Source organism: Oculina patagonica, chromosome 10, assembly GCF_052425735.1.
Source record: "Oculina patagonica isolate OP01 chromosome 10, crgOcupat, whole genome shotgun sequence".
NCBI lineage: Eukaryota > Metazoa > Cnidaria > Anthozoa > Scleractinia > Oculinidae > Oculina > Oculina patagonica.
In genome coordinates, this window is record NC_135767.1 from 4,414,092 (window position 1) to 4,430,999 (window position 16,908).

The window sequence follows — 16,908 nt, forward strand, 5'->3', positions numbered from 1 at the left end:
GATATAATACCTGTGCTCATTAATATCAAAACATCCTTCACGGTTATGATTTTCTTTGTTTTAAACTTGACGAACTTATTAATGAGTTTAAGAAATACAGTTAATTAACTGTTTTGACCTCATCCGTTTTTTCCAAGTTCAAAGTAGGAATAGTTTGTGCTGTTTTTCACGTTTAAATATTGCCAAAATTTAAAGAATGAAACTAGTTACCATTTTCGCTATTAAGAGGTGCATCCGACGCCGAAAATAACGTCAGCAAGTGGTAGCTCATCGATGATATTTGGCACGGCGTTGAAAGAGGAACATTATAACAAAGCTGAAAGACTTTATACTTACAAAATCATTGCAAAGGAAAGGTTCATTTGTTTCTTGTATGTAGTAACCATTATTCTTGAAATTCCAATTTAGGTTATGGATTAATATTTGTGGCTATTTTTAGAACACGCGTCTGTCCAATGAAATGCTTCCTTGTATGTAGATAAGAAAGGAACAAGAACGTTTGTAAAATACCTCAAGCGAAACTAGCAAGATATTTTAACATTTGCGTCGTTCTTCGTGGTAAGCTGAAGCAATTTTCCCTGCGACTGAAGAAAATCAAGCAAATTCGACGGCCCAAATTGAATTGACTCTCTCCTTAGTGGTGTGACGTGAAATCTTATTGGATAAATTGATGGTGGCTGATCAATCCGTGCCAGTTCTGGTTATTTTTGAGTTTGTTGATTCTTGTCAGATGTGTTTGTGAAGGAAAACTTATTTGGTTTCAAAAAATTAAAAAGGTAGGTTGAGATCTATTACTTCGCCAACAATTGCGAAATCGGTCTGCAAGTTAGCTCGATCATAGTTAGTAGCGGGGACTAACTATGGCTCGATCAACTGTTACTTTGTGTACTTAACTGAGCGTGAAATTTAAATTAAATCTAGCTTGGCAGTCAATATAAGGATTAACAGTGCATTTTCATGAAGAGAATTATTTGCTTGAAATGTTACATTTCCTATGTGAAAAGCATGTCTCAATAATCGGTTCCGTGGAAAATTACAATGAATAATTCATTGAGTTTTTTTTTTTTTTTTTTTTAATTGTAAAACACAGAAAAAAAAAAACAACTTACAGTTCACTTACTTACATTGCTTACGGGACAATTACCTACATCACTTACTGGATAATTACTTACATTACTTACACTACATTAAGTTACATTGTATTAATTAATTAATTAATTAATTAATTAAAGAGACTACTTACTACGACTTACATACAATACACGTTACTTACCAATACTAACAAAGTGCAACACTTGTTAAGGTTGACCTACAAATACAATTATTTCCGTACAGTGTTAATTCATTGAGTTACCAAAACGACATCGTCTTTTCAAATCATGATCAGATACAGTTATAAAGATAAACATATACAGACATGAATTTAGGTCATTCGTTTTATAACACAACTTTAAGAGCATCAAGTTCATTTTATTTTTATCCGGCTAGGAAGATTAAGGATTCAACATGACAACTATTAGAAAGCTAGTAATTGTGGGCGATGCTGCATGTGGAAAAGTCTCCATTCTTACTGCGTTCTGCAAAGATCAGTCAGTTTACGTGCCCAGAGTTTTTGAGAATTATGCGACTAAGATTGAAGTTGATGGTACGACGGTAGAGCTAGCATTATGGGATACGTCAGGACAGGAAGATTTCCAGAAGCTACGACCTCTTTCATATCCTGACACTGATGTTATTCTGATGTGCTTCTCCATTGATAGTCCTGACAGTTTAGAGAACATTCAGGAACGATGGACTCCAGAAGTTAGGCATTTCTGCCCAAATGTACCAATTGTTCTTGTTGGCAACAAGAAAGATCTGAGAAATGATGAATACGTAAAGAAAAAGTTATCCAAGATGAAACAAGAGCCTGTTAAAAGCGAAGAAGGATCTTTAGTTTGTGAAAGGATCAATGCTTATGCTTACATGGAATGTTCTGCTAAAACAAGAGAAGGAGTAAGAGATGTATTTGAAACCGCTGCCAAAGCTGCACTTAGTAGAAGAAAAAACCGAGATGTAGAAAAATGCTCCATATTGTAAAACTAGTGAATATGTTTAATTAGCATTTGCTAGGAATAACTGACAGATAAAAGTATTTAGCATCCTTTTAAAATTAAATTACTTCGATTCTTCCATCAAGTTGTTAGAACTCGGTTAGAATGGGAGAATTTAGTTTTTTCTTGGAGAGAAGGGGTGCGAATCGCGTCGTTTCGGTTGAATGTCGATTGCTGAGCTGTACGATAAGTTCAGAAGAATTTTGAAACATTCCGAGCCAATCAGAAAATAGACAATCTTTCAACCAATCAGCAGCAAAACAGAGGCAATGGTGGTTTGTCTTGGTCGTTTTTTTTTCCCGCGCTTCGCACTAGTTCATTCTGATTGGTTCATTCCATTGTGAACTTTCAGACAATCTGTTTAATACAATCATATGTATTTTACTGACATTAAATTAAAGAGGCAAAATAAAAATATAGTAAATTGGTCGTATAAGATTTGTAGTGATGCAGATGGTAAAAAACTCTTGCCCAACTCTTATCTGTCATATCTCGTTACAATAGACTGTTCATAGACCCTCTAGTTTTAACGCGATAAGAGCGCCAATAGGAAGAACCGCGTGGGGAAGGGGGAGTTGTGTGTGTCTATGTGTGTGAGGTGGAGAGGGGGGAGTCCCAGTTCTTCCGTACATTCAACGATCTGCTTTTATATCCTGCTCTTTTATTATACCGTAGAATTCCAGTTATAAGGCACCCCCCGCTTATCAGCCCCCCTGGTTATAGGCTCATCAACCTAGAAAAAAAAAGAAAACATCCAGTTTTTTAGCTACTCCCCCCCCCCCATGATATAAGCCCCCTCTGCTAGATGACAGTACTGAACAGGGCTAAATGTTGCTTAATTGTATTGTGACTCTTTAAAGTGCTACTATGATGAAATTCGCATCCTTCCTTTCGTAGCCGTTTTAAAATATTAAAAAGTTCTCTTTATGAGAAGAAAATGCCGTTTACTGTTTTCCAATATCTCTTTTCTTTCCAGAGATATTCAAGTTTTTTAAATATGCAAATTAACAAAGCGATGACGTCATAGACTCAACCAAATTTTGATCAAATATGAAGAAAGTGATATCTCAGCCAATTTGTATTGAAACTCTCTGATTTTTTGCAACAACACTCTGCTTGTTGTGTTTCACCATGTGATCTCAATAATTTGGTTACCATGGCAACACACTAGGTTCCAGATCCCCCCGATGTTAAAGGCTTTTCTGGCCAATTTTGGCATTCTTTATTGTTATTTGTTAATAATGCTTTACATGTGTGATCTGGCAAGTATATGAATGGATAAGGCAGACGTCTTGCCGGGGTTTCATTTTTCCGAACTGAAAAATTCTTAAATATTCAAAATAAATTGGTGGGGACTGGAAAGGAGTGAGTTGTCATGGTAACATAATTTAATTAAAACTGCACGTGTGTCACCGGCAGAACTATAAGTCTGCAAAGTTTCATTGGTCTCTGCAGAAAAATGACCGAGATAACTCAATTTTTGTACCTGACATAAAATTGGGTTGAGTAGATGACGTCATCAGTCCCCTAATTTGCATATTTTACGATTTTTTTAACCTTAAATATCTCCGGAACTAAAAAAGATATTTGAAAACGGAAAACGGCATTTTGAATCTTTCCTTAAATACTTTAAGAAACGCTAAGAAAAGCGAGGGGTGAAAATTTGATCGTAGTAGCACTTTAACTTTAAAACGTTTTTCGATTAACACTGCCGAGGCTCGAAATGTTTTTTTTTATTCCGCTTATAAGCGCACTCCCCCCCCCCCACCCACCCAGATATAAGGTTCATATAAGCCCATCCAAAGCGCCCTTACGAAGTTGTACAAGCCAAGGGCCAGGGGGGGGGGGAAGGTGACTCTATTGTTTCCAGTTGTTTATTCGTGACCGACTCATCACTGCCAGTATGACGTCACATGGCAACGCGCGAGCGATTTCCTCGGTTTGGTCAGATGAGCGGGATTAAATCGCGAGTACGCCACAGCAGAGGTCCAGAAAGGCTTATCATTAGTGCTTATATCGCTATTGTTCGCTAATTCTTTCCCAGTAGTTAGGTTTGATGCCTTAACTTTCTGTGTGAATGATCTGTTTCTGGTTTTTAGCGCCCGTTTTCCTGTAATTTGGTTATTATTTTTAACTCTTGAACGGGACAATAGGCGGGACCGCCATTTTTCTTTCGGGTCAAGCGAAGTCCATCAAAAACATCCACATTTTCACCCAAACATTTTTCTCAAATCCGCTTCATAATAGGAGGTTTTACTCCTTGAATATTAACGATTAATCTCCGTTGCCTTCCGTGTCGCTTGAGTTAGCCAAACTTCATGTCTTTCCGTTCGAGTGCAAAGGTATAATTTTTATCCAGAACATGTCAACAACGCCGATCGCTGCTGCGCGATCTCATGTAGAATTATTTTTCCATATATTTTTATTCGCATTCGTTGGCTTATTATAATATACTACTGTTGGTATCTGTGCAGTTCTGTTGTATTTTGTGGCTTTCCTTGTCGTGACGACTCTTAAATTTCATTAATTGCATACCTCCTGAAAAAAAATAAAAAGAAAAGCTTACAACACGGGGTATTTCGAGTCGGGCACCCATCCAAGAGTTAACCCCGCCCGGCAAGCCTTAACTTGGCCAGCTTGAATTGAGCAAGCGCTTTCATTGTGCTTTGAACGAGGAAAAACGTGTTGTGTGAAATAGACATGAGTTCAAATTCGTTGCCGCAAGACAAGTAGTAAAATGTTACCGATTAATAAAGACTTGAGTAAAGTTATTCTGTGTTGTTTTTCTATAATACCCAATGAAAGCGCAGGCTCCATCCGACCTGGAAGAAGTTAAGTCCTGCCGGGCGAGGTTAATACATGGATGGGTGACCAACTGGAATTACCGTGTTGCGCCTTTTTCCTCTTGATTGCTCCGATTTTCACCTTTAAGGGGAAAGACATGAAGATCCACGAATGCTGAAAGTCTGATACTGCACGTACATCAAGAACCGTACATCCTGTGCCAAACCTCCTATTTCTGTTACAATAAAAATTAAATTCGCTGTGCAAGGACCCTCGAAAGCTCGACCTGTTTACAGATTTCATCGATCATTCTACACTTTGCGAAGGTGTTTCTGTTGATTTAAAAAAATGAATATAACGTCTTATCTACCAAAAAATAGCAGAAGAGAGACGGTTGCATTCGCTAACATCTCTGCATTATTGACTTGAGTAAAGGAAGGAAGGTAACGGAGTAAAATGCCACATTCTTGACTCTTTCTCGATTGACGCTTGCCCGCCATCTTTAATATCACTCATGCGAAGCGTGACGTCATACTGGCAGTGATAATTGAACCAACATTTTCCTTGGAGACACCTTCCCCCCCCCCCCCCCCCTGCCAAGGGCTTATAACCGGAATTTTATGGTATTTGCTTTTTTATTCCGAGGACTAGTTTGTGCTGTCTCTCACGTTAAAATTATGAAAACATATCAATCGACATGATTTTTTCGGAGAGTCACTCAGAGGTGTTTAGGCACCGGAAATGACGTCAGCACGTGATAACACATCTATGACACTAAGCACGGCATTGAAAGTAACAAAGCTGAAAGATACAAATCATTGCAAAAAAAAGATCATTTGTTTCTTATATGAAGATACCATAATTCTTGAAATTCCAATTTAGATTTTGGATTTATAGATGTAGCTATTTTTTTGTAAAATACCCCAAGCGAAACTAACGAGAGATCTTAAAACTTGCGTCTTTCTTTGAGGTAACTGTTTAACAATTTTCCGGTGCATGACTTATGGAAATCTAACAAATTCGACAGAATAACGGTAGCATACGTGCCAGTTCTGGTTATTTCTGACTTCGTCGAGTCTTCCCAGTTGTCTTTGTGAAGAAAAACGTACTTGGTTTTAGAAAGGTAGGTTGAGTATGATATTTCGTCAAATACTTCAACAAAACGACAAAAAGCGACGGGTTTGACTGAATCGGTCTGCAATAAAACCCGAATAGCGAATAGCATACGAATTTTCGCGAATAGTGATGAATAGTTGCGAATAGTAACCCTTGCCCCTGCCTCGATTATTTGTCTTTACTAGTAGCATATTCATGAAAAAAAAATAATGTTCGAGACGAATAGTCGCGAATAGTGACGAAAAGTCCTCAATTGTGACGACTAGTCGCGAATAGTCGTTGAATATGGTCCTGACTAGTGACTTTTCGTCACTGTTCGCTATTCGCGATTATTATTCAACAGATGCGCGCGCTGCCAATATATGGTCGAAACGTTAACGATATCTGTCATCCGTACATAACAGATATCCTGCGATATTCGTAGGTTGCGAAGGTTAGTCCGAAATCTTGTAAAGCGCTGCATAATTACAGTTTTTCTATGTCCACAATGTGTTTCGTTGACAATTTGTTGAATAATAAAAAAAATTATCCTGCTCAATCTTGCGGAATATCGACTGATTTTAGCCCACTCGGCCTACGGCCTCGTCGACTAAGTATCAGGCGATATTCCGCGCGATTTCGCAGGATAATTGTTAACTATTTGCTCTTCAGGTTTTCTAGACACCCGAGCCCAACTTATAATTTAATAGTGAAGTTAAGCGTAGTTGAAGCTCAATCGTGGCAGTTAATTTAAAGGGTAAATTAAAAGCTGAAAGTGTCAAAAGTGTTTTTCATAAATTTTGCTGAAAATTCTGTCCTCCTGGTACCTCGCTGGCCAATGGTAAATGCATGGCTCGATCACCGGTTCCGTACCAATTAGAATGAATAATTCTCCGTCTTTCGAATCACGAACTGTTATACATATATACAAAGATGTTTTTACGGGGCATCAAGTTGATTTAAATGTTTTATCCTTCTAGGGAGATTGTGTATTCGACATGTCAAATGTTAGGACACCTGATTTTAACAAGGTGGTCATTGTAGGTGATAATGCCTGTGGAAAAGCTTCCCTTCTTAATGTGTTCAGCAAAGATGAGCTTTCTGCAATTGTTGCGCCCACAATTTTTGAAAATTATGTAGCTCGCCGCAGAGAAAATTTCGGCACGGTAACTGAGCTGCCATCATGGGATTATGGGAGCGTACGAGTAGGCGACAGCGTCTTCTTTCCCTTTGATGATGTTTTTCTGATGTGCTTCTCCATTGATAGTCCCGACAGTTTAAAGAACATTACTGAAAAATGGATTCCAGAAGTTGAGCGATTCCACAGTAATGCACGAATCATTTTGGTTGGTAACAAGAAAGATCTAAGAAATGATGTAGGCACAAAGAGGGAGTTGGCAAAGAAGAAACAAAAGCCTGTTAAATATAAGGATGGCGTTATAATTCGTAAAAGGATCAATGCCTATAAGTATCTGGAATGTTCCGCTAAAACGGGAAAGGGAGTAGAAAAAGTATTTGAAACGGCTGTGAAACTTGCACTTGAGTACCCCGCCAATCTGTTCAGAGAAATGAACCGTGCTAATAGAAATTGCCGTATATTGTAAAATGTGTAAAATAAGTAAACTGTTGTTTATCTAGACTTTGCTGGAGAGATATACTAACTGAACTAGCATATTTACTTCTCGTCAGAAGTACATGTTCTCGTATCATGTTTTTGAATTGCTGGGATGGAAGGGGTTTCTTTTTAAAAGGGTGTAATAGCGCGGCGTTACGATTAACTGCCTTTAACTGAACTGTATGATTAGAAAGCTTGTGCAATATTCCTAGCCAATCACAGCTTGACATTTTTTTAACCGATCAGCTGCAAAAACTGAGGCAATGGTGGTTTGCCAGTTAGGTGACTTTTCCCGCGCTTCGCACTAGTATATTCTGATTGGCTCATTCAATTGTATAAAAGAGGATAAAAATTAGTTAAGCTTCCAGAGAAACTGTTACAATCATATAAACCTGCGATCAGGCATTTTCTTTTTTTTTTCGAAAGGGAGTAATTATTAGGGAGCTAAGAAGGGAGGGCATGATCTCAAGTTACAATCATATATACTTTGCTGACATTAAATTAAAATAGCAAAATAAAAATAAAAAATGTAAATTAATCATATCAGGTTTTGTAGTTTTGACTGGGTTGATAGTAAGTGATAAAGATAGTAGAAAACTCTTGCTTAACTGACTGTCCATTGCCCCTCTTCAACGGGATAATACTGTAGCGCCAAAAGGAAGAACGACCGTCGGGCTGGGGGAGAGACCCAGTTCTCTCGCGGGATTTTTTTTGAAATACATTAAATGATCTGCTTTGACCTTATTCGTTTTTTCCAAGTTCAAAGTAGAAATAGTTTGTGCTGTCTTTCACGTTAAAATATTCATCGTTTTCGCTACGAGGTGCATCCTTCGCCGGAAATGACGTCAGTAAGTGGTAACTCATCGATGATATTTGGCACGGCGTTGAAAGGGGAACATTTAATCAAGGTTGAAAGACTTAATACTTACAAAATCATTGCAAAGGAAAGGAACATTTGTTTCTTGTATGTAGTACCCATTATTCTTGAAATTCCAATTTAGGTTATGGATTAATATTTGTGGTTATTTTTAGAACACGCGTCTGTCCAATGAAATGCTTCCTTGTATGTAGATAAGAAAGGAACAAGAACGTTTGTAAAATACCTCAAGCGAAACTAGCAAGATATTTTAACATTTGCGTCGTTCTTTGTGGTAAGCTGAAACAATTTTCCCTGCGACTGAAGAAAATCAAACAAATTCGACAGCCCAAAGTAAATTGGAATTTGTCGTAACGTGGTGTGAAATCTGATTGGATCAATAGATGGTGGCTGATCAATTCCGTGTCAGCTCTAAGTATTTCTGAGTTCGTCGATTCTTGCCAGTTGTCTTTGGGGAAAGAAAACTTACCGTGCTTAGTTTTTAGAAAGGTAGGTTAAGATTGATTACTTCGCCAACAATTTCAACGTTTCATCTACAAACAACAAGCGATGAGTCCAAATTCGATCTGCAAGTTAGCTCGATCAACTGATAGTTTGTGAACTTAAGCGTGAAATTCAAATCAAATCTAGTTTGGCAGTCAATATAAAGATTAAACTAACAGTGCATTTTCATGAAGAGAATTCTTTGCTGGAAATGTTACGTTTCCTATGTGAAATGCATGTCTCAATAATCGGTTCCGTAGCAAATTACAATGAAAAATTCGTTGAGTTACCAAGACGACATCGTCTTTTCAAATCATGATCAGATACAGTTATAAAGATAAACATATACAGACATGAATTTAGGTCATTCGTTTTATAACACAACTTTAAGAGCATCAAGTTCATTTTATTTTTATCCGGCTAGGAAGATTAAGGATTCAACATGACAACTATTAGAAAGCTAGTAATTGTGGGCGATGCTGCATGTGGAAAAGTCTCCATTCTTACTGCGTTCTGCAAAGATCAGTCAGTTTACGTGCCCAGAGTTTTTGAGAATTATGCGACTAAGATTGAAGTTGATGGTTCGACGGTAGAGCTAGCATTATGGGATACGTCGGGACAAGAAGACTTCCAGAAGCTACGACCTCTGTCATATCCCGACACTGATGCTATTCTGATGTGCTTCTCCATTGATAGTCCTGACAGTTTAGAGAACATTCAGGAAAGATGGACTCCAGAAGTTAGGCATTTCTGCCCAAACGTACCAATTATTCTTGTTGGTAACAAGAAAGATCTAAGAAATGATGAATACATAATAAAAAAGTTATCTAAGATGAAACAAGAGCCGGTTAGAAGCGAAGAAGGATCTTTAGTTTGTGAAAGGATCAATGCCTATGCTTACATGGAATGTTCCGCTAAAACAAGAGAAGGAGTAAGAGATGTATTTGAAACCGCTGCCAAAGCTGCACTTAGTAGAAGGAAAAACCGAGATGTAGAAAATTGCTCCATATTGTAAAACTAGTGAATTTGTTTAATTAGCATTTGCTAGGAATAACTGACAGATAAAAGTATTTAGCATCCTTTTAAAATTAAATTACTTCGATTCTTCATCAAGTTGTTAGAACTCGGTTAGAATGGGAGAATTTAATTTTTGTCTTGGAGAGAAGGGGTGCGAATCGCGTCGTTTCGGTTGAATGTCGTTTGCTGAGCTGTATAATAATTTTAGAAGAACTTCGTAAAAATCCGAACCAATCAGAACGGAGACAATTTTTTTAAACCAATCAGCAGCAAATACAGAGGCAATGGTGGTTTGCCATACGCGTTTTATCCCGCACTTTGCACTAGTTAATAGTTCATTCTGATTGGTTCATTCCATTGTAAACACAGAGACAATCTGTTACAATCATATGTATTTTACCGACATTAAATTAAGTAAATTGATCGTATTAGTTTTGTAGTCTTGACATTTGATGGCGCTATATAAGTGATGCTGATAGTAGAAAACTCTTACCCAACTCTTATCCGTCAAATCTCGTTACTAGAGCCTGTTCATAGACCCTCTAGTTTTAACGCGATAAGAGCGCCAATGGGAAGAACCGCGGGGCGGGGGAGTTGTGTGTGTCTATGTGTGTGAGGGGGGAGTCCTAGTTCTTCTCAGTTTTTCCTTACATTCAACGATCTGCTTTTATATCCTGTTCTTTTATTATACCGTAGAATTCCAGTTATAAGGCACCCCCCCCCCCGCTTATAACCCCCCTGGTTATAGGCTCATCAACCTAGAAAAAAAAAGAATACACCCGGATTTTTAGCGCCCCCCCCCCCTCCCACTGATATAACCCTAACCCCCTCTGCTGAATGACAGTACTGAACAGGGCTAAGTGTTGCTTTAATATGACTTTTTAACTTAAAAACGTTTTTTGATCAAAACTGCCGTGGCTCGTTTCGAAACGTTTTTTATTCCGCTTATAAGCCCTCGCGGATATAAGCCCGTCCGCTTATAAGCCCACACAAAACCCCTTGCGAACTTGTATAAGCCCAGGGCTTATAACCGGAATTTTACGGTATAGGTTTTTGATTACGAATTCAATGGAAGACTTGTTTGTGCTGTCTTTCACGTTAAAATATTGAAAACATTGAAAGCATCGACATCATTTTTTCCGAGAGTCACTCGGAGGTGCTTAAGCACCGGAAATGACGTCAGCACGTGATAACGCACCGATAACACTAAGCATGGTATTGAAAGGAAAACATTTATGCATTAAACAAGGTTGAAAGTAACAAATCATTGCGAAAAAGATCATTTGTTTCTTGTATATAGAAACCATAATTCTTGAAATTCCAATTTAGTTTATGGATTTGTAAATGTAGCTATTTTTAGAACACACGTCTTTCTAAGGTGTGTGTATGCGGAAGAGAAACAAAAACGTTTGTAGAATACGCCAAGCGGAACTTTGAGGTAAGCTTAAACAATTTTCCTTGTTACCTCTGAGTTCGTCGATTTTTGTCAGTTGTCTTTGTGAAGGAAAACTTACTTTCTCTCAGAAAGGTAGGTTGCTTACTTCGCTAAATATTTCAACATTTAAGGACAAAAAGCGACGGGTTTGACTGAAATCGGTCTGCTATAAAACCCGAACAGCGAATAGCGTACGAATTGTATGTCGCGAATAGTGACGAATAGTCGCGAATACTGACTAATAGTAGCGAAAAGTGACGAAAAGTGGCGAATAGAGACGAATTGTTGCGAATACTGTCGAATAGTCGCGAATACTGACGAATGGTAGGGAATAGTAACGAATAGTGACGAATAGTCGCGAATAGTGACGAATAGTAGCGAATAGTAACGAATAGTGACGAATAGTAACGAATAGTGACGAATGGTAGCGAATAGTAACGAATAGTCACGAATAGTCACGAATAGTAGCAAATAGTGACGAATAGTAGCGAATAGTCGCGAATACTGACGAATAGTCGCGAATAGTGACGAATAGTAGCGAATAGTGACGAATAGTCGCGAATAGTGACGAATAGTCATTGAACGGTCGCGAATAGCGAAGTTTCGACACTATTCGCTATTCGCGACCATTCGCTTTTCAGTAGCAGGTAAATAATGGTAATAGGACTGAGTGGAGTCCAATTCGGTCTGTAATCATACGAGTGATTAACAAAATCGGACGACCGAGAAGCGGGAGTCCGATTTGTTTAATTACGAGTATGATTACAGAGAGAATTGGATGACACGAAGTCCAGTTACCAATTAATCAAAACTATGACAAAATTTGAGAATCAAATTAAACTAATCTTCGGTTAAATGGTTAAACGTCTTTATAAATATTGAAAAACATAACAGTTTACTCCACGAAATGCACAACAACAGCGCGCGCAAAATGTCGCGTACTGTCCAATTACACATGTACAGGCATGACGCGTAAACTGTCCTATTACACTGTCCATGACGCGTACACTGTCATATTAGTGCTCAAATCGGGCTGCTGATAACCAATCACGTTCGAGAATTTTGTTATAGTCTTGATTATAGGCATAAATAGATTGTGCTCGGCAACTTTTGAGCAACTTTTAGCGTTTTGAGCAACTTTTTGTAGTACCAGCAACCTAGGGCAACTTTTGCCTTCCTTGGCAACTTTTGAGCAACAAATTGATATAAAACCGATCCAAACCATAAAAGGTCGTTTCATTTCGAAGGATTTTATAAAACTGGTTTTATCAAAACTGATTTTCTTTAATTTTTTTAATTTTTTTTAATTTTTATTTATTTATTTATTTTTAAATACTAGTGAGCAGCACACAGCATAACACTGGCTTTTTGGCCTCTTTTAATGATTGTAAGAATATTTAATGAAAATGTTTAGATGGCAACAAACAAACAAACACGTTTTGAGCATTTATCTAAAACAAAACGACTCTAGAGAGCAAGCAACTTTTCTAAATTTTGGTGGCAACTTTTTGATATTTGAGCAACTTTAGAGCAACTTTTGGGTATATTGTGAAGCAACTTTTCTTGAATTTACTAGCACAATATATTCATGCCTAGCAGGTAAATTAAAAGGTAAAATAATGGTGGTCCTTCCCAAGCCGACCTCTGGGTACCTCGCTGGCCAATGGTAAATGCATGCCTCGATGACCGCCAGGTTCCATAGCAAATAAGAATGCATAATTCTCCGTCTTTCGAATCACAACTGAACTGTTATACATATTTACAGAGAGGGATTTAGGTTATTTTTTTCACGCAACATTAAGTGCATCTAGTTGATTTTAATGTTTTATCCTGCTAGGCAGATTGTGTATTCAACATGACAACTATTAGGAAAAAGGTGGGGATTGTGGGTGATGGTTGGTGTGGAAAAGCTTCCCTTCTTAAAGTGTTCAGCAAAAATCAGTTTCCTGAAAGTCTGGGGACCGAAGTTCTTTTGAATTATGTGACTAACATCGAAGTTGATGGCAAGACAGTTGAGCTAGACCTATGGGAAACTGCGGGTCAAGAAAATGACGACAGGCTACGACCTCTCTGCTATCCTGAAACTGATGTCATTCTGATGTGCTTCTCCATTGATTACCCTGACAGTTTCGCGAACATCCAGCAAAGATGGATCCCCGAAGTAAAGCATTTCTGCCCAAATGTACCTATTATTCTGGTTGGTAACAAGAAAGATCTGAGAAATGATGAAGACACAAAGAGAGTGTTAGCACAGAAGAAACAAAAGCCTGTTAAAAGCGAAGAAGGATCTTTAGTTTGTGACAGGATCAAGGCCTATGCTTACATGGAATGTTCCGCTAAAACAAGAGAAGGAGTAAGAGATGTATTTGCAACCGCTGCGAGAGCTGCACTTGAGGGACCCCTTGAGTCCAAGAAAAACCGCGATAATAGGAATTGTCGTATATTGTAAAATGTGTAAAATACGTAAACTGTTTTTTTTTGTAGACTTTGCTGGAGAGATACTAACTAAATTAGCATTTTTACTTCTCACATCATGTTTTTGAATTCCTGGGATGGAAGGGATTTATTTTAAAAGGGTGCAAAAGCGCGCCGTTACGATTGACAGCCGTTTACTGAACTGTATGATTAGAAAGCTCGTGCAATATTCCTAGCCAATCACAGCTTGACAATGTTTCTATTTTAACCAATCAGCAGGAAAACAGAGGCAATGGGGTGTGTCTTACGCGTTTTTTCCCGCGCTTCGCACTAGTTCACTCTGATTGGCTCATTCCATTGTCTAAAAGAGGGTATAAATTCGTTAGACTTACAGAGAACCTGTTACAATCATATAGACCTGCGATCAGGTTTTTCTTTTTCTTTGAAAGGGAGTAATGAGTAAGGAGCTGGGGGGGGGGGGGCATGATCTCAGGTTAGAATCATATTTACGTTACTGACATTAAATTAAAATAGCAAAATAAAAAAAATGTAAATTAATCGTATCAGGTTTCGTAGTCTTGACTGGGTTAATAGTAAGTGATAAAGATAATAGAAAACTCTTGCCCAACTGACTGTCCATTGCCCCTCTTTTTTCTCAACGGGATAATACTGCAGCGCCAACATTAAAGAAAGAACGCCTGTGGGGTAGGGGGGAGAGACCCAGTTCTCTCGCGGGTTTGACCTTATTCGTTTTTTTCCAAGTTCAAAGTAGAAATAGTTTGTGCCGTCTTTCACGTTACAATATTCATCGTTTTCGCTACGAGGTGCATCCTTCGCCGGCGATGACGTCAGCAAGTGATAACTCATATCGATGATATTTGGCACGGCGTTGAAAGACGAACATTATAACAAAGCTGAAAGACTTAATGCTTACAAAATCATTGAAAAAGAAAAGGCCATTTGTTTTTTGTATGTATAGATACCATAATTCTTGAAATTCTAATTTAGATTTTGGATTTATAGATGTAGCTATTTTTTGTAAAATACCTCAAGTGAAACTAATGAGAGATCTTAACACTTGCGTCTTTCTTTGAGGTAAGCTTAAATTTTCCGGTGACTTATGGAAATCTAACAAATTCGTCAGAATAACAGTAGCTTACGTGCCAGTTCTGGTTATTCCTGAGTTCGTCGATTCTTGCCAGTTTTCTTTGTCTTTGTAAGGACAACTAATCGAGGCAGGGGCAAGGGTAAACTATTCTCAACTATTCTCAAAAATTCTTACGCTATTCGCTATTCGGGTTTTGGCAGACCGATTTCAGTCAAACTCGTCGCTTTTTGTCCTTTGTTGAAATATTTGGCGAAATATAAAACTCAACCTACCTTTCTAAAACCAAGTAGGTTTTTCTTCACAAAGACAACTGGCAAGAATCGACGAACTCAGAAATAACCAGAACTAAAGAATGAAACTAGTCATCATTTTTGCTAAGAGGTGCATTCTTCGTCGGAAATGACGTCAGCAAGTGGTAACTCATCGATGACATTTGGCACGGTGTTGTAAGGGAAACGTTTAAACAAGGTTGAAAGAACTAATACTTGCATATTACTGAAAAAGGAAAAGGCCATTTGTTTCTTGCAGGTAAATACCATAATTCTTGAAATTCCAATTTAGATTATGGAGTTATATTTGTGGCTATTTTTAGAACACATGTCTAGTTGTCCAATGAAATAATTCGTTGTAAGTAGAAGGGAAACAACCGAAAACGTTTATAAAATACCCCAAGCGAAACTAAAGAGAGATTTTGACACTCGCATCGTTCTTCGGGGTAAGCTGAATTCAAAGCCATTTTCGTGTGGCTAACAAATTCGACATCCCAAAGTAAATTGAAATTTGTCGCAAGTTGGTGTGAAATCTGAGTGGTAGGTTCATCATCATCATCATCATCATCATCATCATCATCATCAATTCCGTGCCGTTCCTGGTTATTTCTAAGTTCATCGATTCTATTAAGTTGTCTTTGTGAAGAAAACTAATCATTTGATTTTAGCAAGGTAGGTTGAGATTTATTCATTCGCCAAAATTTAAACATTAATCTACAGTTGAACCTCGCTAATTCGAACTTGGTTATTTCGAATTCCCCGTTAATTCGAACTAAAACCCGTTTCCCTTGGATTTGCCCTTCAGTCATTTACTATCGGCTATTTCGAACTCCCGCTATTTCGAACTATTTTTTGTTTCCCCTGACGGTTTGAAATAACGGGGTTCAACTGTATATACATTTAAACAGCCACTCATTATAGGCCAGTTCTCAAAGTCCCGAAAGTTAAATACTGCAGTAAATAAAACCCACATTTAAGTTTAGATGAGGCTATGTAAACATGACATCACAATCTCGTTTACGTACTCTTATTTAAACACACCTTTCGACCAATGAGAGCACGCATAAACACATATAGAGCGGTTTTCACATGAGTGTCGAAAGTAATTCGCGTTTGCTTTAGTTTTGCATTACTACGCTCAGTGATTGGCTCAAAAAAGAACTCGCGCCACTTCTCAGCCAATAAGAAGTAAAACCAAACTCAATTGTGTTTCGCTCGCGCACGTTTTCCCGCGCCTCGTGCCAGCTACGTATATTTGCTTCGCAGTTTTCATTGGTTCACTGGATTTTCTGTGTCTTTTGTGATTGGCCAGAGTGATTACCTTGGTTTTGGTGTTAGGAGACTTAATTGAAAACTGCCCTAACAAATGAGTTAAGGTTATTTGTTTTCATGCAACTTTTAGGGGTTCACGTCGTTACAGGCCGTAAGGCATATTGAGGATTCAACATGGCCGTACCAAAGAAAAAGCTGGTCATTGTTGGTGATGCTGCTTTTATTGTTTGCCTCCTCCAACATGGCTGCCATGAACATTCTACAGACTTTGATAGAATGATTCTCTCAAACCTTAAAGTAGCCCTGTGATTTAAACATCTTTTTTGAACAGCCAAAATTTATATTTGTGTCGCAGGAAACATAAAAATAATGGTCCATTGTTGGTTAACAAGCATTTTTGGCTGCGGATGGAAATGGATAGCAATTGAAAAATTAAGGCTAAACA

General features: G+C 38.0%; 1 protein-coding gene and 3 pseudogenes across 3 annotated transcripts; all 4 read left to right on the plus strand.

Annotated features, from left to right (window-relative positions):
* The first annotated feature begins 1,506 nt into the window (after nucleotides 1-1,506).
* Nucleotides 1,507-2,079, plus strand: LOC144627918 (ras-like GTP-binding protein RHO pseudogene; annotated as a pseudogene).
* Nucleotides 2,080-6,970: 4,891 nt separating this feature from the next.
* On the plus strand, nucleotides 6,971-7,576 carry LOC144628836 (ras-like GTP-binding protein RHO pseudogene; annotated as a pseudogene).
* A 1,216-nt stretch (nucleotides 7,577-8,792) lies between these two features.
* On the plus strand, nucleotides 8,793-10,355 carry LOC144667479 (ras-like GTP-binding protein RHO). Of its 2 annotated transcripts, none has more exons than XM_078528900.1 (2): nucleotides 8,793-8,953; nucleotides 9,372-10,355. In XM_078528900.1, the coding sequence occupies exon 2, from the start codon at nucleotides 9,390-9,392 to the stop codon at nucleotides 9,960-9,962; it is 573 nt and encodes a 190-aa protein (XP_078385026.1). In that variant the 5' UTR covers nucleotides 8,793-8,953; nucleotides 9,372-9,389; the 3' UTR covers nucleotides 9,963-10,355. The 2 variants fall into 2 exon arrangements, with proteins under 2 accessions (XP_078385026.1, XP_078385027.1); XM_078528901.1 differs by having other exon boundaries at nucleotides 9,376-10,355.
* A 1,667-nt stretch (nucleotides 10,356-12,022) lies between these two features.
* On the plus strand, nucleotides 12,023-14,168 carry LOC144667500 (ras-like GTP-binding protein Rho1 pseudogene; annotated as a pseudogene). The gene is made up of 2 exons (XR_013573322.1): nucleotides 12,023-12,046; nucleotides 13,237-14,168. The product of XR_013573322.1 is annotated as a ras-like GTP-binding protein Rho1 pseudogene (transcript).
* Nucleotides 14,169-16,908: the final 2,740 nt, after the last annotated feature.

Bases quoted from the DNA above. Each gene is read 5' to 3' on its own strand.
- LOC144667479 (XM_078528900.1), top strand. From the start codon at position 9,390: ATGACAACTATTAGAAAGCTAGTAATTGTGGGCGATGCTGCATGTGGA.